This window comes from Carlito syrichta, unplaced genomic scaffold, assembly GCF_000164805.1.
Source record: "Carlito syrichta isolate Samal-C Ts95f unplaced genomic scaffold, Tarsius_syrichta-2.0.1 Scaffold311768, whole genome shotgun sequence".
NCBI classification, from domain to species: domain Eukaryota; kingdom Metazoa; phylum Chordata; class Mammalia; order Primates; family Tarsiidae; genus Carlito; species Carlito syrichta.
In genome coordinates this window covers 658,934-680,644 of record NW_007255864.1, presented here as the reverse complement: position 1 = coordinate 680,644, position 21,711 = coordinate 658,934, and the positions used below count along the sequence as shown (strand labels likewise).

The 21,711-nt window shown below is 38.7% G+C and overlaps 2 protein-coding genes across 2 annotated transcripts in view; one reads left to right on the top strand and one right to left on the bottom strand.

Annotated features, from left to right (window-relative positions):
- The window catches only part of WASF1 (WAS protein family member 1), a 59,804-nt gene extending 59,557 nt beyond the window's left edge, over positions 1 to 247 (bottom strand). Inside the window, exon 1 of the mRNA XM_021718054.1 lies at positions 67 to 247. The gene's annotated coding sequence lies outside the window, so the exon portion shown is untranslated. The remainder of the gene's footprint in view (positions 1 to 66) is intronic.
- Positions 248 to 281: 34 nt separating this feature from the next.
- CDC40 (cell division cycle 40) overlaps positions 282 to 21,711 on the top strand; it is a 49,945-nt gene continuing 28,515 nt past the window's right edge. Inside the window, exons 1-4 of the mRNA XM_008069029.2 lie at positions 282 to 410; positions 616 to 865; positions 14,659 to 14,745; positions 21,482 to 21,611. Coding sequence (XP_008067220.1) covers positions 677 to 865; positions 14,659 to 14,745; positions 21,482 to 21,611 — 406 coding nt within the window. The 5' untranslated portion in view covers positions 282 to 410; positions 616 to 676. The remainder of the gene's footprint in view (positions 411 to 615; positions 866 to 14,658; positions 14,746 to 21,481; positions 21,612 to 21,711) is intronic.

Below are 21,711 nucleotides of genomic sequence, written 5' to 3'. Positions count from 1 at the left end.
TTTCCCATCCTCCCCCCCAGGAGCTATTCCCGGCCAGTTTTAGGTTCAGGAACTTAAGGTTCTCACTTTCCTCTTCGGCCCGCCGTGCCCAGGTACAGCCGCGGTGGGAAACTCAGCCTCCGCCCACTCCCCCATCTGTAGGTGGTGAAGATCGCTCTCCCCCCCTTTCCTGAGGCTCTATGGTATTACCCAATCCTCAGTTTGGGGGAGGGGGACGGAGAGACCGATGCTTGGCCAGGGGATGAGGGAAGATGACAGCCAATTGAATGAACCATCCACTTGGGGGCGGAGTTTTTAAAGGACCCGCCCACTTCTCCCCGCTCCCTCTCTCCAAACTACAATTCCCATGGTGCCTTCTCGCAGTTCCCGCCGCGCTGCACGCTGGGAGTGTGGGACCGCGAGGCCTCAAGGTTGTATTGCGAAATTCGTATGCTTTAACCAGCAAGGACCCGAAAGTTACAAGTTATTAAAACCTCTCTTTTTCCCTAGACAAATCTTTCTAAATTCCTACTTGCATTATAGTTTTTCTAATAATAATCAGTGTATTGTTTTAAAATGTTATGAATGGTTTTTTAGCTAAGAAGGTTAATAATGTGTTCCACGGCAATCTGTCAGGACCTAGGAGCCGCTTCTGCTTCCGCCCGGGCCTGGTTTCCGCAGAGGATTTGTTGCAGTCATGTCGGCTGCGATCGCAGCTCTGGCCGCTTCCTATGGTTCGGGTTCTGGATCCGAATCGGACTCGGAAAGCGAGGGCAGTCGGTGTCCGCTGCCGGCCGCCGACTCCCTCATGCACTTGACTAAGTCGCCTTCGACCAAGCCGTCTCTGGCGCTGGCGGTGGACGCGGCCCCGGAGGTGGCGGTTAAGGTAAGCGCTCCGGCCGCGGGAGCGGTGCGGGAATGGTTGGCTTCAGCTCCGAGGCCGTGGATGGTTCGTTAGGTCTCTGGGTACCTCCTTCTAGTGACCATAGATGAGTTGCTAGCGCTTTGATTTCCTCTCCTGTCCACGGGCATCTTCCCCGGGAGAAATCGAGCCTTGGAAGTTGGAGACTGCCCTCCAGCAATGGGGAAGTGGGGGTGACGTCGGAATGTGTGGATTGGGTCGTGGCCTGGAGACAGCAGATGTAATCTCAAAACTTAAACAAAACTGGATCTGGACTGCCCAACTAAAGTTGCGTGCCTCCTCTTGAAGTAAGCAGTGACTTTGTTTTGTTTCTTAAGGAAGAACTAGGTTCTGATCCCGGCACCGCCACTTACGTGAAACTTGGGCAAGTTATACAGTGTCTTCTGTTTCCTCATCTGTACGATGGAGATAGTTTTATTTATTTATTTATATTTTTTATTTTGATATTGTGGGGTACAGTTTAGGATTAGATATACACGTATGCTTCGTTCAGCCACCCTTATTGGTAAGGGGTGTCTCCCCGTTCCCAGACAGATATTGACTACCGTTAGTCCCACCTTCCTTCCTTCCCCTCCCCCCCCATAGTTTCTCACCACTGTCAGTCTTTTTTTTTCTGATAGTATTACGGTGGATGTTCAAGGTCCACTGTATGAGTGAGAACATGTGATACTCAGATCTTTTGTTTCTGTGAGAGAGAGAGAGTTTTTAAAGCACCTATTTACCTGAGAGGATGAGTGTGAAAATTAATTGAAGTCATACAAATAGTACAAATAGCTTATAGCACAGAGTCTGGTAACTGGTGAGGGTGTAGAAAATGATTTGTGATTCTGTGTGTGAATACAGTGAAGAAAGGGCCTGGGATTTAAGAAACGCGTGCATGATATGAATTGAAGAAAGTGATAAAGGAAGAAGTTGGGTTATAGGGTTCATGTCACAAGTATGTAATGACATGTTAATATTTGCCAGGAACTGTTCTAAAGACTGAAGATACAGAGGCCAACAATGTAGACCTCCTTGTCATCATGGTGTATACATTTTAGTGGAAGAGGCAGCCAATAAACGTGACCAAATAAAGTAGTTACAGATTGGATTGAGTACTGTAAAGGAAAAGACACAGTACCATAATACAGGATAAAGTAGGAGTATGTCGGTTGGTTGACCAGGGAATTCCTCTCTAAAGAGGTGGCTTTGAAGAATGAGAAGCCAGCCCTATGCAGGTTGAAAGCAATCCAGGCAGAGGTGATGGGCACATCTGAGAAGGCAGAGACCTTGGTGTCTTTGAAGAACTGAAGAAAGGCTGGTGTGTCAACCTGGTGAGAGACTTGATCAGTGGAGGCGTGGTAGAGCCCGATGTCGGTGATCAGGAGGGCAAAATGTAGAGAAGAGAACAGAAGTTCCTCTGTAGGATGTTTCCAAGTCTTGTTTTGTGACTTTAGTGTTTTACAGGTTTTTAGGGAGCTGACTGAATTTTACTTATTAATGAATCTCTGACATAAAAGAATGCTTAGAATTCTCCTAGCTTTACAGCTAAACTCCCCAAATGTATGGTACTTCAGCAGCCTCCTGAGTTTTCATTCGTTTCACAGCTCAGCTTTTTGGAGCTTTTTGGAGTTTTCATCACTTCTCTGTCTCGTTTTCTCCTCAACCTAGTACATTCTGGCCCTAGCCTCTTGGGAGACTGCTCTCCCTGAGTGATGTCCCAGGCTTCCAGTTGCCAAGTTCTGCCCTCTGACGTGAATATCTTCATCAAGTGACACTGTAATTAGTTCCTCTTTATTGAAAGGCTCTCCGTTTGTCGTCCAGGGCTCTATTCTCAGCCTTACTACCCCCTGTTCTTTTGACCTCTCTTTCAGTGTTGGTGTTTCCCAGAACTCTGCCCTTGATCCTCTTTGCCCTCTACATATCTTCCCGTACCCTCATCCTTGAGTCTGTGCTGATGACAGCTCTCCATGATTCCAGTTCCTCCTGCACTTACCCAATGGTGACCCAAGATAAGTTACTTATATGCTTTGTGCCTAATTTTTTCTCATCTGTAAAGTAGGAATAGCTAGTATTTATCCCATGGAATTTCAAGTGTTGCCATAGAACGTGTAAAGCACTTTTGATAGTGCCACACAGTTAGCACTAATTAAATGTTAGCTGTCATTATTTCCAGTTCTAGCCTCCTTGCTAGCTTAAGACCTAATAATCATCTCTCACAACTTGACTCCCCAACACTTCCAGTTCAGTGTGCCGAGAATGTATTTCCCTCAAAATCCACTTCTGTTTTTCCTGTTTTGATTTATGACCCCAAAACCCACCCAAGTCCAAGATTGAAGTTAATCGTTTTCCTCCTCCTCAGCCCCTGAAACTAGTCATTCACCTGGTTCTAACATTTCTGTTTCATTAATTTCTCTCAGATTCATTTCTTCCTCTCTCTTCACTGCCTTCATACCTTCCTTATTTCTCCCGAGTTATTCTTGGCTTTTCTTCCTCTTTCGGGGTAGTGGATCCTGCCCGTTTTAACTCGATATTTATCAAATCTCTTTCCTCTTCTGCTGCCTCTGTTTAGTTTAGATTCTCGTCATTTCCCTTAAGATGGTAGCTTTCTCACTGGTCTTTCTGCTTTCTCCTTTTTGTCTGCCATGTCGTACCCCGTTCTTTCCTCCACAGTGCACCTGAATGATCTTTCTAAATTCCACTTTCATCGTATTACTTCCCTGCCAAAAGATACCTTGTTACCCACTGGATAATTTAGGTTTTGTTTTGCTTTAGAGTTGTGGGGTACATGTGAGGATTTACCACATTAAGTGAATTGTGTGTAGGTGAGGTTTGGACTTCTAGTGGGCCCTCTTTCCCCTAATAGTGGATCTGGTACCTAGTATGTGACTGTGCCCCCTTTATCCCTCCTTCCTCCCTCTCTCCTGTAGCAGTGTCCAGCATCTGTTGTTCCTACCTTTTTGCTCGTGTGACTAATCAGGGCCCACTTACGAGTGAGAACATGTGGTTTTCAGTTCTTTGTTTCTGTTATTGTTCACTCGATATGATGGTGTTTAGCTGCATGCATGTTGCTGCAAAGGACATGATTTTGTTCTTCTTTCGGCTGCGTAATATTCCATTGTGTATACGTACCACATTTTCTTTATCCACTGGATAATTTCTAAGGTTCTTATATAGCATGTGAGGCCTGCCATTCTCCCTTGCTGAACTCTTTACAAAGCCCCAAAAGCCTAATTTTCTTTTTTCCTGTCAGGATTTTACCCACACTGCTCTCTTTCTCTATAAATTCCTTGGCCGGGTCTTCTCTCCAAACTCATTGTCTTTCAGTGTCAGTGCACGTGTTCCCTCCTGTGTCTACCTTAGTTTGTATATCTTATCTCAACTATACCACTTGCCATATTGTTGTGATTTGTTCATTTTTTTCTTTCTCTTTGACTGTGAGACTCTGGGGCATGGAGGTGGTTGTAGCCGTTGTTCATGTCTCCAGTGCCTAGTACACAAGATTAAGAAAAATGTATTTTATAAGAAAATGGAATGAAAGAGTAAGTAAAAAAGAAAGTACACTGAGAATCAGAATTTTAGAGCTTGGTGGGCCTGGGAGGGTGTGTCCAGAGCTCACTTAGTTCAGTCACTAGTAAGTAAGTAAACCCAGGAGAAGAGGTTGCATAAGGTGCTAGTTAGAAGCAGAGCTGGGGCCAGCCCCCCTGTGGTCTGAGTTCTATGAAAAAAAGTGTAAAGGGCATTCACTGCTCATTGCTGGTTTGTGAACCTACATTTGCTTATATGAAGGTTAGGGGGAAGCTTACACATAATCAATATAATGATTGCAAATGACTGGAGAATGACCAAGGGAGGATATACGACACATGCAGATATGATACATTCAGCTGCATTTGACTAATTGTACTGTGATTAATAGCAAGCATTTCAGCAGAGAGCAAATTTATTCAGTGTTTTTAATCCCTCGTTGCCTGAGTATGTCCCTGAGGTTGGATATCTTTTCGTGTATGTTATTGATGAAGGTTGTTGTTTTTTTTTTCAAAGCAGCTGTTGGGGTGTCTTTTCCTTTTGGCTTGTGGGATATCTTTATATGTTCTGGTTGCTATCCTTTGTCAATTGTGTGTGTTGCAAAAGTTTTTCTAGTTTCTGGCTTGCCTTCTCACCCTCTTTTCTTGTCTTTTAAACAGAATTGTTTGTTAAATCTAGGCTTACCAAGTTATTCCTTTATGGATGTGGTTCCTGTTTCTTCTTTGAGAGCTCCTTAAACCAAAGTCGTGAAGCTATTCTCTCATACTGTCTTTCGAAAGCGCTACGTGTTTGCTTTTAACATTTAAGCCATTAATCCACATGAAATTAATTTTTGTCTGTGGTGTGAACATTCTTAATCATGTAGCTTAATGTGTGACCCAGAAGTTCCCCGCTCCCTTTTTGTTTGGTTGTTGTTGTTGAATGGTTTGGCTGACTGTTCTTGGCCCATGTAATTCTATATACAGTTTAGAATTAACTTCGAAGGTTCTACTAACACCCAGGTAGAATTTTGTTTGGGGTTACTTTGAGTCATAGATTAATTTGTAGATAATGTTATGTCTATTCATTTGTTTAGGTCTTATTTATTTAACTTTCAAACTAACAATACTACTTATAAAGTCATAGCAGCTGCAAATATGACAGTATTTTTTCTTTCTTTCAATCTTTGTTTTTAAATTTTTATTTTTTTCTTGTTTTGGCGTGCTTGCTAAGACCTCCAGAAAGATAAAAAACAAAAAGATTTAAAAGGGGGGGTTATGCTAGGCAAATTCTAACCAGAAGAAAGCTGGCACTGGTTGTATTAAGATCAGTAAAATAGACTTTAAAGCAGAAATCACTATCAGAAACTTTTAAAAGTTACTTCATAATAATAAAAGATTTATTTCACAGAGAGTTATATAACAATGTAAGTTTAAAATATTTAAGCAAAACTTGACAGAACTACAAAGGAGAATTTGACAAATGTACAATCATTTTAATATACTGCTCAATATTTCAAAGAGGAAGCAAAAAATACCAACAATGATACAGAAAATTTGAACAACAAAATTAGTAAATTGTACTTGAAAGTCTTATGGAACATGGCACTCGACAACTCAGAATATTGTTTTCAAGCACTGGTGAAACATTTGTTTAAAAACTGACCATATACTATACTAGGGACTAGCAAACTTCAGTAGAGGACCAGGCTGTGCTGGCCACATATACTTTCTGTCACTCACTGCTTTCTTCTGTTCTTCTTATTTTTCTTTTGTATACAATCATAGGATACAAGTATAATTTTGCTGCAGTGATATATTGCATTGTGGTGAATTCAGGGCCTTCAGTGCGTCCATCCTCTTTCTTTTTCTTCTTCTTTAAAAAAAAAGAAAGAAAAAGAAAACTTTTAAAATTATAAATATCTTTCTTAGCTTGTTGGTACAAAATCTGTGGGCTAGATTTGGCTCACAGATTGTCATTTGCCACCCCCTGAACTAGGGCATAAAATAATTTCCAACAAATTTTAAATTGTATTACCACATTTTCCAACCACAATGCATCTAAGCTAGAAACCAGTGACAAGAAGATAACTATGAAATTTCCATATTTGAAAATTATGAAATTGCACTTCTAAGTAACCCACACATCAGAGCATATGAGATGCAGCAATTTTTTAAAAAAGTATAGTCATAAATACATATAACAGAAAAGAGGAAAGGCAGAAAGTATGCTAAGCATCCATTCTTTTTTATTTTTTGAATCATTATATTCTCTCCCTGCACTTGTTTGTAAATAATGCATTCAGTTTCTGTTCTTTAAGTTATTACCCCTAGAAATATTATATCACATCTGATCCGAACTTTGGCCTTCTACTGAACAACATAAGAACTGTAGAATACTTTGATTTTATTCACATTACTCCACTACTGCTTTAGCTGTTATCTGGTATACAAGAGGGACCCCCAAAAAACTGGAATTGTCTTCTGGAGGGTGGGCCCATTGTAGTACAGGCTTTCCCCTCTAGGTAAGTGTTCTAGGAATCCATCTGCATCAGTGTACCAGCTAGCATTGTTGGGAGAGACTGGCTTCAGTGAATTTGTTTTGTTTTGATTTTTTGTAGAGTCTTTCAGCGCATTTGCCCATTTCATGATGAGTGAATTAACAGCACACCCGCCCACACTGCGCTGAGTGTTCAGCAATTTTTGACCAAAAAACAGCATGACCTCGTTCGTGCCCCACCCTCCCTATTCATCCAATTTCGCCCCAAGCAACTTTTTTTTGTTTCCCCAGATTAAAAAAGTCCTTTGCAGAAGCACTAAAAAGCATCAAAATTGACAAGTTCAAAAACTGTTTTGAGCAGTGAAAAAGTGTGCCAATGGGTGTATTGCATCAAACGGAGCATACTTTGAAGGTGACTGACATTTCAACATATAAGAGTAAATACACAACTTTTTATAAATAAATTTCTGGGGTTTTTTGGTCCTCCTCATATGCACACACACATTCATACACATGCATCCATACCCCTCACAAAATGATGGTAAATGATGATTCTTGTATCTCATATGCAAAAGATCACTTTCTTTCTGCCCATAGTACATTCTTACCTTTAGCAAGGGCTGATTGGTGGCGAATGCTTTCCATTTTAGTTTGTCTATAAAATGTTTTTATTTTACCCTCTTTCTCAAAGGATATTTTCACTGGGTTTAGTCTGCTTAGCTGACAGTTTTCTCTTAGCACATTTAAGATATTCTACAATCTCTGATTTTCATTGTTAATGATAAAACCAGCTGTCAGTGTAACTGTTTTTCTTTGAAAGTGATTTTTGTTGTCATTGACAGTTTTTAAGACCCTCCTCCCCCCTTTTTGAGGTATGGCTTTGTTCTTTATTTCTATTGTGAGATGCACACATGTGGGTTTCTTTTCATCTGTTCAGAATATGTTGAGTTTCTTTAACTGTAGGTTGATTGGTTTTGGGTGTGTATCTTTTGACATTCCTGGACAGCAGTCAGTTCTTATCCCTTTGCATAGTACTTTAGTCCCATTCTCTGTTCTCTTGCTCTAGAACTCCAGTTAAACTTATCTGTGTTGTCCAGTGTATGACAGAGTATTTTCTGTTTAAAAACTAATTGTAATGCAACATTGTGAAGTATTGCACTTCAGGAATCATGTGATATGCCCTGTTGGTTGCAAGACTTGCTTATTAAGAGACTCCAACTCAAAAAAAAAAAAGAGACTTTAAAGTTAGAAAAATAAAAGAAGACCTGGCTTTCACTCATTTCAATCAATGACTGTGCTTACATTTATGAGCTTCAAATGGATTGCCTTTTTCCTCTGCATCTGTTAAGGGCCAAACTCAAAGAATATCTGAATTTCTGTTCTTTTATCTCATCTACCTGAATTCCTGTGTTAGGAAGTTTAGTCATTTGTGATCTGCTTTACAGTGTACATAGGATTTTCATGTCTGCTTTCTTTTTTGGACTCAGAAAGAAATGTGAAAAAGACTAAAAAGTGAATATTATTTGGTTTTATTCCCCCCCCCAAAAACAACCAATAAACTCTGGTGCTGGCACGTTAGCATTATTAAATTTTTTTTCATAGTGCTTACTCTCTTCTAGTGAACTGTATAACTCATTTACCTATTATATGGGTTCTTGTTTAAACTGTATGACCCCATGGGCACCCTTCACTTATTACACTTTAATTTTTGTGGATAATTGAAATGGAATAGAAATTCTTTGTAACTCTGTGGAAATTCCAGATGTGTGCCTAATTGGTATTGAATGCCTCGTGGGTATTAAAACAAAGTTGTGGTATTGTCCAAGTTTTTCTAATTAAATGTCCACTTACCAACCCTTCATTTTTTGGGGGTTATTGAAATAGTTCTATAATTTTAGTAGTACCCAGAGACTGGGAATTATTTATATTTTGTATTGGCTTATTTATATTTTTATATAAACCGATGTTGCTTATATATAAAGTAATGTCTTAGATTGTACCTTGCATTTAAAAGTTGATGGCCCTTAATACTCTTCAAAATCATTTAAATTTACAGTATTTTGAATACCCTTAATTGGAACACTCTGGAAATCCATATTATAAAGTGGTTCTAGCAACTGTACCCTATTATATCTGTTGGAGAGCTGTGACTGGGGCCAAACTTCATGTTACTTTAAGCGATTTGACACTAGGAGTTGAATATTAAGAGGGAAAGCATTTTAATGTAATTTTTATGCAGTTTAAGCAATTTGTATGTAACCTTTTAGCTTTATGACACACGTTTGCTTTTGAGGGTGATGCATATTTGCCATCTTTTAGTGGCCCAGCCTTTGAGCCCTTTCTTTCAGAGTCTTGGTTTGAAGAGCATTCCTGTTTGCCACCCACCTTCCATTCTCTTTCATTCTCTTTCAGCTAAGGCTTGGGACTGTCACTTGGCCTGAGTGCACCCACCTAAACTTTATCAGTTGAAACAGAGAAGCAAGGAGTGCAGCAGTGGCGGCCAGCATGTTCTAGTTTCTCAAGCCAGCAGCTGCAGCAGCAGCATCGGGGCAGCTACAGCCATTGAGCGTTCAGTATTCGTAGACTGCTCTCGTCACTGGATCGGATTCTGTAATAGGATGGCTGTAAATTGTGACTCCCTCTGTAGACTCCCCTTTACTTCTGCCTCCTTGTCAAAGCTGGTCCTTCACACTTCAGGCACTTCTAAGAGAAGCTCGTGAGGATTCTATATAGTGTAACCAGCCTGTTGCTCACAGCTAAGCACTCTGACTGATGGACCTAGCTACTCTGCCAGTGATCTGTATGTCACTAGCTAGGTCTCATGAACAGCTTTCATTGCAATAGCTTTAAGCTCTTCCCCTTACCATTTATTCTGTTAGCACTTTAGGGTAAGTGACTTAATCTTGCCAATACTTAACCTCACAAAAGTGTTGTAGAAGATTGTATCAAATAATTTTTTTAAATTTCTATTTTAAAGATGTGGAGTACAAGTCAGGGCTAGGTATACAAATGGTCATTGTACAGGTAAAGTTTGGGGTCACTTTGGTCTCCACATCACCTGATTTGAGATCATGTACCCTTATTGATGAAGTGTGCCTTCCCCCTCCCTCCCCTGGCAGTTTCCTTCAACTGCCAATCCTATCCCCCCTCCCCTGGCAGTTTCCCACTACTGCCAGTCCCTTTCTTACAGTATTATAATAATTGTTCAGGGTCCGCTTATGAGTGAGAACATGGGGTACACAGTTCTTTGTTTCTGTGATAGATCACTGAGTGTCACAGACTCTAACTCCAACCAAGTTGCAGCAGAGTTCATAATTTTTTCCCGCTTTATGACTGCATAATATTCCATCATGTATAGGTACCACAAACAGTACTTTTTAATGTGTCTACTCTGGTACTGGGCACATTAGTCTTAAAAAAAATTTTCATAGTACTTACCCTCCTCTAGTGAACTGTGTAACTCATTTATCTATTGCATGATTACTGTCTATTTCCCCCACTAGAATATAACTCTACCAAGTCTTCATTTGGCCGTAGCATGCCTTTTTCTCCAACATCACTATCAACTTCATGGAATCCTACCTGTTTTGCAAAATTTGCGGTGTTACTTTGCATTGTGACCTGTGTTGAGGGATATGCCCTACCCAACAGCAAGAGATCAGCAGAATAAAGATAGTGATATAATAGAGATAGTTCTAAGGGTTGATTGTATATTTGTGTGTACAAAATCCTCTTTGTGTAGCTTACAGTCTAGTGGTAGGAGATAGACTCTAAGCAAACATATATATCAGATAATGATGCAAACATATATATCAGATAATGATAAGTATAATGGAGAAAAGGAAAGCAAGATAAGGGGAAAGCAGGAAAATGGAACAGTGACTTGAAAGGAAAGAGGACAATATGGATGTTCAGGGGAAGACAGTCCATAAAGGCAGGTATCTTTTTTCTGTGGGCCTAGAATAGTGCCTGGCACATAGTAAGCGTACAGTCAATACTGATTGAGTGAATAAATGAATTTGAGGCTGCTGCACTTGCTTTATAAAGATGCCTGTGCCCTGAATATACAAAGATTATAAAACGATAAGTTATGACTGTCAACATCTGCCAGCATCTCTAAACATCTGTCATCTGTCACCCATTTTTTTTTTTTAATTTGAGTTGGAATCTCACTCCATCACCCAGGCTGGAGTGCAGTGGCACATAAGCTCACGGCCACCCCAGCATCGACCTGCTGGGCTCCGGCAATCCTTCCACCTCAGCCTTTCAAGTAGCGGAACTACAGGCACGCACTACCACATCTGGCTGATTTTTTATTTATTGTAGAGATGAGGTCTCACCAAGTTGCCCAGGCTGTTCTTGAACCCTTAGGCTCAGGCAGTCCACTCACTTCGGTCTCCCAAGGTGCTGGGATTACAAGCTAGAGCCACAGTGCCTGGCCCCAGTCAACCATTATTATCTCTGTCATCTCTATTTCATCTCAAAGAGAGCGCTCCTCTTTTCAGACACTTATCTTCTAACTGTGCCCTGAACCCTTTCCCCTCCTCCTTCTTCTAGGATAACCATACCTTTGATTATCTGCTCTTTGTTGTCATGTGTTTCTCTCTGCTGTTGCCTTTCCTCAAGGCTGTGGTTAACTATGTCTTTGACTTTTTTCTTAAGGAAGAAGAAAAGCTTAATTTTACTCTGAAAATCCTTCAATCTGATACCTCATCTCTTTTGTTTTTTTATCAGCAAATGTCTTCAAAGAGTAAAAGTTATTACTGTTGGTTTTTCGATATTTTTTCATTTATACCTCTGCCCCTTGCAACTGGCTTTCCGTGGTCCTCACTATCAGACTTATTCTGGCCAAGGTTTTTGTGACGTAATGCCAAATCCGATGATCTTTGGCCAGCCTTATCCTATTTAGTTTCTCTATGGATTCGGCTTTTCTTTCTCCAGTTTAATTTAACAGATATTTATTGAGCATGTGCTGGAGTGCCCTGCATTCTGCTGGGTGTATATCTCACAGGATACAAGATATAAGCAAAAATCATGTGCAACAAATAACATATCACAAGAGCCATCAAGGGTACAACTTTCCTTAGGACTGTGGACCAAAAAAAAAAGCAGTTTTCCTAAGGCAAGAGGAGGGAAGGTATCGGGGAAAATAAGAAGATAACATATTATCAAATGATAAAAGGCATGTCCAAGATACAGGGAGTAACATTGCCTATAGCATAGAAGACATCAGAGTGCTTGCCATTTTTAAAAACCAGCTATTAGTCTAATATGGCAAAAGTGAGCATGTATTAAACTAGATAAGGAAGTGTTTTCATAGACCAAGATATAACGGAGCCCTGAAGTAGTAGGACTTTGGTAGCTGGGATACAGAGAAGGGAGGGTAGAAGTGGGTTGCTGGGGAAATATCCAGAGGTGGAATTGGCAAGACTCGGTACCTGATTTGTTAGTGAAGATGGAATCATGGGAGACTGATGTGTTCTGCTTTGGGCATGGCATAGTATTTGATACTGTGGAACATGCGTGAAATACGGTAGGCAGCTAGATATATGGATCCAGAGGCCAGGAGCCTGGTCAAGGCTGCAGATAAAAACCAGGGGTGATATGAAGTCATGAAAAGGTACAGCTAAAGATATGGGTGATTATAAAACTGGGAAAAGGAAAGTTTAAGGGAATGATACCTGATGGGCTCTAAATCTTTGAGAAGTAGAGAAACTCAGATGCTTGCTTTTTAAAGGGCCACAGTAAGGTGTTTTAAGAGTGAACAATTTCAGAACAGTAACTGTGTGCCTATAGGATGATTTTTCTTGTCAGTTTCCTAGTCTTTGGTCATTCGCTGGTCTAGCTACCAGGTCTTCATTTGTCTGTGGCATGGCTTTTTCTCCAACATCACTGTCAATTTCATGGAATCCTACCTGTTTTGCAAAATTTGCAGTGTTACTTTGCATTGTGACCTGTGTTGAGGGATATGCCCTAACCATCAGCAAGGAGACCAGCAGAATAAAGATGGTGATGTGACAGGGATAGTTCTAAGGGTTGATTGTCCATTTGTGTGTTCAAAATCCACTTTGTGTAGCTTACATTCTAGTGGAAGGAGATAGATTTTAAGCAAATATATATGTCAGGTAATGATAAGTATAATGGAAAAAAGGAAAGCAAGACAAAGGGAAAGCAGGAAAATGGAGCGGAGACTTAAAAGGAAAGAGGGCGATATGGATGTCCAGAGGAAGACATTCCCCAAAGAAAGAACAGGTGCAGAGGCCCTGAGATGGAATTGTTCCTTGGCATGTTTCAGGACCAGCCAAGGAGCCAGTGAGGTAGAGTGAACACAGGCATAATGCTGGATGAAGACAGGAGCTGGTGAGGACAAGGGGAGATCATGGAGGGTAAATTCTCAGCCAGTTAGCCTCAGGTCTTTCGTTTTATAACAGCAGCTTTATAACGCCAGCTTTACTGAAATATAATTTATAGATGATATATGAGTATAACTTTAAAAATTTTAAAAGATAACTTGAATGTCCTAACTAAAGGAAAAGTATTAACAACCAAATGTGTTTTAAGTTTGTGACTATTCAGACGTGATAATGTAAGAAGACAAAAATGTCCTGTAAAACTGCCCTAGGAAACCATGCGTACTTTCTGAGACCAGCTGGTCATGGGCCATGCAGGCCTTTGTTAGGCCTTTCCTCTGAGTGGGGAAGCTACTAGGGGGTTAGAGCAAAGGAATAGCATAACTGACTCATATTTTGAAAGAGCAGCAGTATCTCCTGTTTGGAGTGTGACTGTGGGTGGGCAAGGGCAGACAGCAGGGAGACCAGATAAGAAGCTATTTCAGTAATCCAGATGGAGATGATATGTTGGGTGATAGGGGCTGTGGGGAGTGGTTGAGTTCTAGATGTATGTAGAAGGAACAAGCTTTGATGATGGATTGGATATGGAGTGTGAAAGAAAGAGGAGTCAGGGATAACTCGAAAAAGCCCCACGATTTTGCCTGAGCAGCTCTAAGGATGGAACTGCAATTTATTAGATAGAGAAGGTTGGAAGGATTCATTGTGGGAGGGGAGACTAGGTGCCTTTGGAATATATTAAGTTGGAGATGTCTGTTAGGTCCTGGGAGACAAGATGTCAAGTTGAAGGCTGGATATGCAGGTCTCTGGAGTTCAGGAGGGAAGTCCAGGCTGGAGACACTAGTTTGAGAATTGTCATATTTTAAGTGAAATTACATAGAAGGTAGACCACCAGTGAGTCTTCAGTGGAGCTGAAATTTATGTTCATTAAACTGGGAATGAATTTAAGATGTTAAATGTTGACGCAGAGTATAAGGCTTTTGATTTAGAAGATTCAGGCCCTGCCACTTCCTTTTATTTCCTCTGCAGTATCCAACAAAGTGCCATCTGGTTACGTGACCCATATGGTTTGATGAATAAAAAAGGAATGAATACTTCTTTTGAATTTGGCACTAGAGAATCAGATCTTTTGAGTTAATAAAAAAGGAAGAGTTAGAATTTAAGACTTTGAGTAATGTTAACTTATTTAGACATTTTTAATTTTTAATAAACTATTTTGAAAAGAAAAAAATTGTTAGAAATTTTAACCTCTAGCTATATATTTATTACTTTTATTAATTTTTGATCACTTGAATTATTAATCACATGATACTAATATTATAATCATAAAATTAGTGTTAAAATTGACTGATATAACTTCAGTGCAGCTTCTAAAATAAAATTATCACTTATCAGATCTTTAATATTCATTTGGTTTTCATTTAGGAAGATTTGGAAACTGGAGTTCACCTTGACCCTGCTGTCAAAGAAGTTCAGTATAATCCTACCTATGAGACTATGTTTGCTCCTGAGGTAAGAAAATATATTCAAGTTTCTGCCTTTTGCTAAAGTATTTAAATTATGCACAGTAGATAAACCTGGTGAATTTTTAAGTTTTCTCAGATAAGCGTACTATTCAAGCTTTTAGAAAATATCTTCTATTTTCCAAAAGTTTAAATAATATGCTTTTGTAAGAATACTTTTAAAAACTCATTAGCTGTTTATCTACCTACCTACAAACATCTGATAACATGAAAGTATGTCTTTTGAAAAAGGAAATCTGAAAATATAAGATTCTTAGATGTGAACTTATTTGACGTCTTCCTCAGCATTGATGAGGAAGTATTATAAATTAACCATATAGGTGAAAAATTTGGTTTATCAGCATCAATACGTGGTATTTATAAATTATAGTTACAGATATCTCTGAAATGTCATACTAATGTACTGCAGGAAAGTAGTGACAGTGTTTGATGCCTGCTTTGAGTAAAATAAAGTATCGGATTTTTTTTTCTCCTGATAATAAAAGTATTTTGAAAAATGAAGAAGGAAAAAAAATGGTGAATATTGTTCATGTAAGAAAGTCTTTGACTATTATCTATTCAGGAAAGTTTGTAGAAAAGATTAGATATTCTGTCTTTTAAAATGGAAAAGAGTGCTTGATTGACAAAAGAGAGATGCCATAAAGTGATAATTATAAGGCAGAAAAATAAAGCTTTGGCAGCAGAATCTTGAAGAAGCATTTTAAAGATGGGTGTGAGGAGCTGTATCTTATCTTTCATTTTGCAGCGTAAGGTCATTGTCTTTTTTGTGACATATCAGAGTCATAGAGCTATGTTATATAGCACTTTGCCTGTCTAGGTTTCTGTAGTCATTTAAAAGATGGTCACTGGAATGAATAGCACAGCCAGAGATGTCAGTGATCATGATTCTCTGGGTGTGCACTAAGCAAAAATCTCCTTCTCATGCACTGAGACTGTGGCACATTTTAAAATGTGTTCCTTTGGTTCTTAAGTCCTTCTAGCCTGTTGAACTATAAGCTGTCTCATATCCCTTGGCACCATGTTAGCCAGCCCATTAAAGAGAGTTTGTAATATTATGAAATCATGCTTCATGATTTTTTAAAATAAAAAATACTTCAATAAAATAGAGACACTGAATTGAGAAAATGTGGAAGTATTGTGGTGTATGACATTCTGATGTCAGTTTATTTTTCATGAAATCTACTTATCTTAAATTTTAAATCTTGTGCTTAACTAATGTACTGCTGTGTGATTACAGTTTTCAAAACTGCCAAGACAAATGTAAAAGATCTGTTAAAAATGTTTAGGGTGATACAAGACAATAAGCCTGTCATTCTCTTTGTGGGATTATCAATCCTTTAATGTTCTATTATTTTTTTTAATGTTAGGGAGCCTCACATTATCTAAACTAATTTATGTTAGGAACACTGAGATACTTGTTAACAATTTAAGAAAGGAATAATGGAACTTAAAAGGGAAGCAAAATTGTAATTGTTCCTGGATGTCAAATGAATCATCTGTAGCTTAACAAATTATGAACTTTGTTTTCTGTAACTTGGATCTGTATCACTTGGCAGAGTGAAAAAGTATCACCAGAAATTTTGCTAGGTTAAATTTCAGGTTCATGTATTTTGACAACCCATTGTTAGAAACAAGATACAAACTCCTTTTACAAACTAGTGTTTACCAGAGAGGATATCCTAAGTGTTTATTTAGTGCAGTTTTTCAAAAGATATAGACCAGACTCTTTCCTGTTATGCCTCTAAAGTACTATTCAAGTTTAAGGAGAAATTGTATCTGATTGTAAATATTTTTTAAAGCTCCTTGAAGTAGTATTTGAAATATACAATACAACCTAGGTGAAGACCATGCGATTTGGAGTTAAGTAGACTACTTAATAACGTGTGTAATCTTGGAAGTTCTTAGTTCTCTCATAAGTAAAATGAAGATAATTTTTGCTTTATTGCATTATAAGAATAAATCAGATAATGAATGTATGATGTGATTAAGAAGCTGGCACAAAATAGGCATTAACAAACGGTGAGTCTGTTGTTATTTATATTAATATTACTGTCACTATTGGTAGTCTTTTATGAGGAAAGATTCCAGGCAGAAGGAAACAGCATAAGCCAAATCATAATGCTCTAAATGCCTTAGTCATTAACAGTAAGGAAGAGTGAGGCAATAGTACTAGAATGGTACTTTGTATAATACTGCTTAGGGCTTGGGAGGCCAAAGTGAAGAGTTTGTTCTTGATTTAATAGGTGATAAATTAATTTCTGAGGTTCTTAAATGGGGGAGTGGCATAATCAAATCTAAATTTTTAGGAAGGTTTATTTGGTAAGGGCTTGCATGATGGAAGAAAAAAACAGGCATGGAGACTAATGAAATAGGACTGACTGGGCATGGTGGCTTATACCTGTAATCCTAGCACTTTGGGAAGCTTAGCAGGAGGATTGTCTCAGCCCAGCAGTTCGAGACCAGCCTGGGCAACATAGTAAGACCTCGTCTCTATACAAAATAAAATTAGCCGGGCGTGGTTGCACACGCCAACTACTCAGAAGGCTGAGGCAGGAAGATTGCTTAAGCCCAGGAGTTTGAGGCTGCGGTGAGCCATGATTGTGCCATAGCCCTATAGCCTGGGTGACAAAGTGACCTGACACAAAAAAGAAAATAAATCTACCACTTATTATTGCTGTATGCCAAGAGCCACACTGAGGAATTTACACACTTCGCTCCTCCTACAAGCCCATGAAGCAAGTACTTGTATTCTAATTTTATAGTGGGTGTGGTGATCTGAACCAGTACTTATTTTAATTGACAAGAATTGTATATATTTATCACGTGTAACATGTTTTGAAATATGTATGCATTGTAGAATAGCTAAATCAAGCTAATTGACATAGATATTACTTCACATACTTACTTTTTGTGATGAGAACACTTCAAATCTACTCTGTGATTTTTAAGAATCCCATACATTGTTATTAACTGTACTGACTATCTTGAACTTAGTCCTTCTGTCTAACCGAAATTTTATGTCCATTGACCAAGATCATGCTCCATCCTTCCACCCTACCCCACTGCCACCCTCTTAGCTCCTGGTAATCACCGTTCTTCTCTCTGCTTCTGTGAGTTCAACTTTTTGAGATTTCACATAAGTGAGATTGTATATGTCCAGGTACCTGATTTATTTCACTTAACAATGTCCTCCAGGTTCATCTATATTGTTGCAAATGACAGAATTTCCTTCCTTTTTAAGGCTAACTAGTGTTCCATTGTGTAGCTATATCCCATTTTGTTTATCAGTTCATCCATTGATGGGCATTTAGGTTGATTCCGTTTCTTAGCTGTTGTGAATAATGCTGCAGTGAGGGTGGGATTGGCAGTTGAGGGAAACTGCTAGGGGAGGAATGGGCATACCTCATCAACAAGGGTACCTGCATAATCAAAGTTTCTATACCTAACCCTGAATTGTACCCACATCTTTATGATTATTTTTTAAAAATGCTGCAGTGAACAAGGGAATACAGATATATATCTTTGACATACTGATTTCATTTCCTGTGGACACATACCTAGTGGTAGGTTGACTGGATTATATAATAGTTCTAGTTTTAATTTTTTGAGGGGTTTGTGTTTCTCAGTAATATTTTCCATAGTAGCTGTACTAATTTACATTTTACCAATAGTGTGCAAAGCTTCCTTTTTCTCCAGAGTGTCCTCACCAACACTTATTATCTTTTGTCTTTTCAATATTAGCCGTTCTAAAAGGTGTAAGATGGTATCTTATTGTGATTTGAACCTTCATTTTCCTGGTGATTAGTGATTTTGAGCAAATTTTCATAGACCTATAGGCTATGTCCTCTTTTGAGAAATGTTAAAAATTTCAGGTCATTTGCCAATTTTTAATTGGATTATTTATTTTCTTGCTATTGAGTTGAGTTCCTTAAATATTTTGAATATTACATATTTTGCATAATTGGGAAGAGCCAGTCCTGCTGAATAGCGTTCCCTGCCTTCCTTTGTTGACATTTCAAGTCTTTGAGGTCAGCTCCCGTAGCTGCCAATAACCAGACAGTTAGGGTGAGCCCGCAAGACTGGATACTCTCACCAGCCTCTGGTGTCACTAGAAGATTTTTTCTTGCTTTATCTTAAATCTCTATAAGACGTAGGATATTAAAATTTTTAGATTGCTTTAAGTGTAGCACTGTAAATAAAATATACTTAGCTTTAATATATGGATCTGTATTTGCGTAGAAATTACATTTCTCTAACACTGAGAATTTTTCCCTAAAAAATGGAGCAGTTTGATAGGTTTGGCCTGGAGAAGGATTGTTCTTTTTGTTGTTGTTATTTAAAGTCTTAATTATATAAGACTATGAAAATGGTAGTTCTCCTTTTTTAAATGAAAAAATTATAAGCACAGTGATTGGTAATTTATTATATGTGATAGTATAATAATAAAGGAAATGGGTATTTTTATTATTTTAAATTTTTCCCCCAGAGGTGTCAGATACCGTTTTGTGGGTGATAGCTGGCTGAAGCAAGTAGAACATCTAGAAAACCTTTAAAATCACTTTGCTATCTTTAATTGTATGGCTGCTCCTGTTTTTGTAATAAATTTCATGACTGAATAAATTGACTGCAACTTCCAGCGTTCAGCAATCTAGATTTCTTTCCTCTATTTTCCACCTATCAGCAGACACAGGAAAGACCAATATGACCTGCAAAGTCTCGCACTATTCGTTGTAACTTAGAATAATGATAGAAGCTTTGTATATAAACCAGTTATTTTTAAATTGAATCATTTTAAACATAGACATGGAAACTGTCAATATATAAGAATCTTGCAGCCGGGCTCGGTGGCTCAGCCTGTAATCCCGCGCCTTTGGGAGGCTGAGGTGAGTGGATTGCCTGAGCCCGCGGATTCGAGACCCGCCTGGGCAATGAGACCTCATCTCTACAATAAATCAAAAAATTAGCCGGGTGTGGTAGCACATGCCTGTAATTCCGGCAACTTGGAAGGCTGAGACGGAAGGGTCACCTGAGCCAAGCAGGTAGAGGCTGTGGTGGCCGTGAGTGTGCCACTGCACTCCAGCCTGGGTGACAGAGTGAGACTCCGACTCAAAAAAAAAAAAAAAAGAATCTTGCACCAATTTATTCTAAAGCAGAAAAAATATCAGGCAAATAACATTTAAATTCAGATTTCTTTCTTTCTTTTTTTTTGAGTCAGAGTCTCACTCTGTCACCCAGGCTGGAGTGCAGTGGAATGCTGCTCACTTGACCTGCTGGGCTCAGGCGATACTTCCGCCTCAGCCTTTCAGGTAGCTGGAACTACAGGTATGAGCCACCACACCTGCCTAATTTTTTTTATTTATTGTAGAAATGAGGTCTCACTATGTTGCTCAGGCTGGTCTCGATCCCCTGAGCTCAGGCAGTCCTCTTGCCTCCACCTCCCAAAGTGCGGAGATCATAGGCTTGAGCCACTGCGCCAGGCCTAAATTCAGATTTCTATAAAATAATTTGAATATCTAGAAAATACAGTGTACTGGTTAAGAGAAGATTAGTAATGTATAGCTCTGGAAATGTATTATAGAAAAGATTTCTAATGGTAGTGACCTACAGTGTTCTAATGTCAAAGTAATTTATCATGACAGTGGGTCTTACAGAGTCAGATGAAAGTATCCTGTTACTTTCACTTTTTCCAAAGTGGGAAGCTCATTTTAAAAACAAAAAAGAAAGAATTGAATTTTTCTCCCCAGTACCTTTTATAATAGCATCCAGTTAATAGCATAATATATAATTTTCTTACCCAACTCTTTTGAAAGCTAGAAGCTATAATTATGCACTTAAGGAATGTTATGATGTAGAATGCTTGATTCGGGTTTGTTCTAGCCTTGCTTCTACCAATTAATGAAACTTTTGACCCTAGGGTAGGTAAAATACGTTATCTTTGGTGTTTTTCTTCATTTTTAAAATAAGAGGAATACATCTCTAACTTGTCAGTTGTACAGATCAAATTAAATAGCATTTAGAAAAGCATTCTAGAAACTCAAGCATTATAAACAAATAGATAATAATAGTACTATTTTGTGTAAGACATTCATAGTGTGATTTTTCAGAGTGGAGAAATTATATTTGCATTTGTTATATATTTTCCTAGGGACTTTTTCAGGCCCTTCATTTTTATTGTCTGTTTTTCTATCCTTCCCCCTCATTAGGATTCTGGTTAATCTCTCCTTCATTAGTGCTTTTTATATGCCAGGCATTGTGGTAGGTATTAAGGATTCTGAGTCTCTACCTTTGAGGAACTCAGAAGCTAATGGAAGAGAGATATGTATTTTTTAAATTATATCACGATGCTACCATTTACATAAAAGTTACCAAAACTCCCTCAAAGCATGTTTTACTGTAGGAACTCTCAATTATCTAGAACAAGACTGTCATGTAGCATTTCCTGCGGTGATGGGAAGGTAGTAGCCAATAACCACATGTGGCTACTGAGCGCTGGAAATTATTAAATAGTCATATATAGATTTGGGTGAGCTGGGTTCCTCCACGTCCCAGGGGCTGACAAACAGTGCCAGTCAGCCATTGCCCAATTGCGCTGGACCATGTGAGGCTATCATGTTCTCACATAGATTAATTGGCCCTTGGTGATTTACAGTTGAAAAAAATTGTACAGTTATTTAGTAAGTCTAGCTTTTGTATACTTAGACCTTTTTGTTCTTATAACATTGCAGTTTGGACCAGAAAATCCTTTTAGGACACAGCAAATGGCTGCCCCTAGAAATATGCTTTCTGGATATGCTGAGCCAGCTCACATCAATGATTTTATGTTTGAACAACAAAGAAGAACTTTTGCCACATATGGTAAGGACTTAAATAGTTTCAAGTTTGTCCTTGTTAGTAGTGTGTGTGTGTGTGTGTCTATTTTATATTCTGGCTTTTAAAATTTTTTAATCTAGATTTT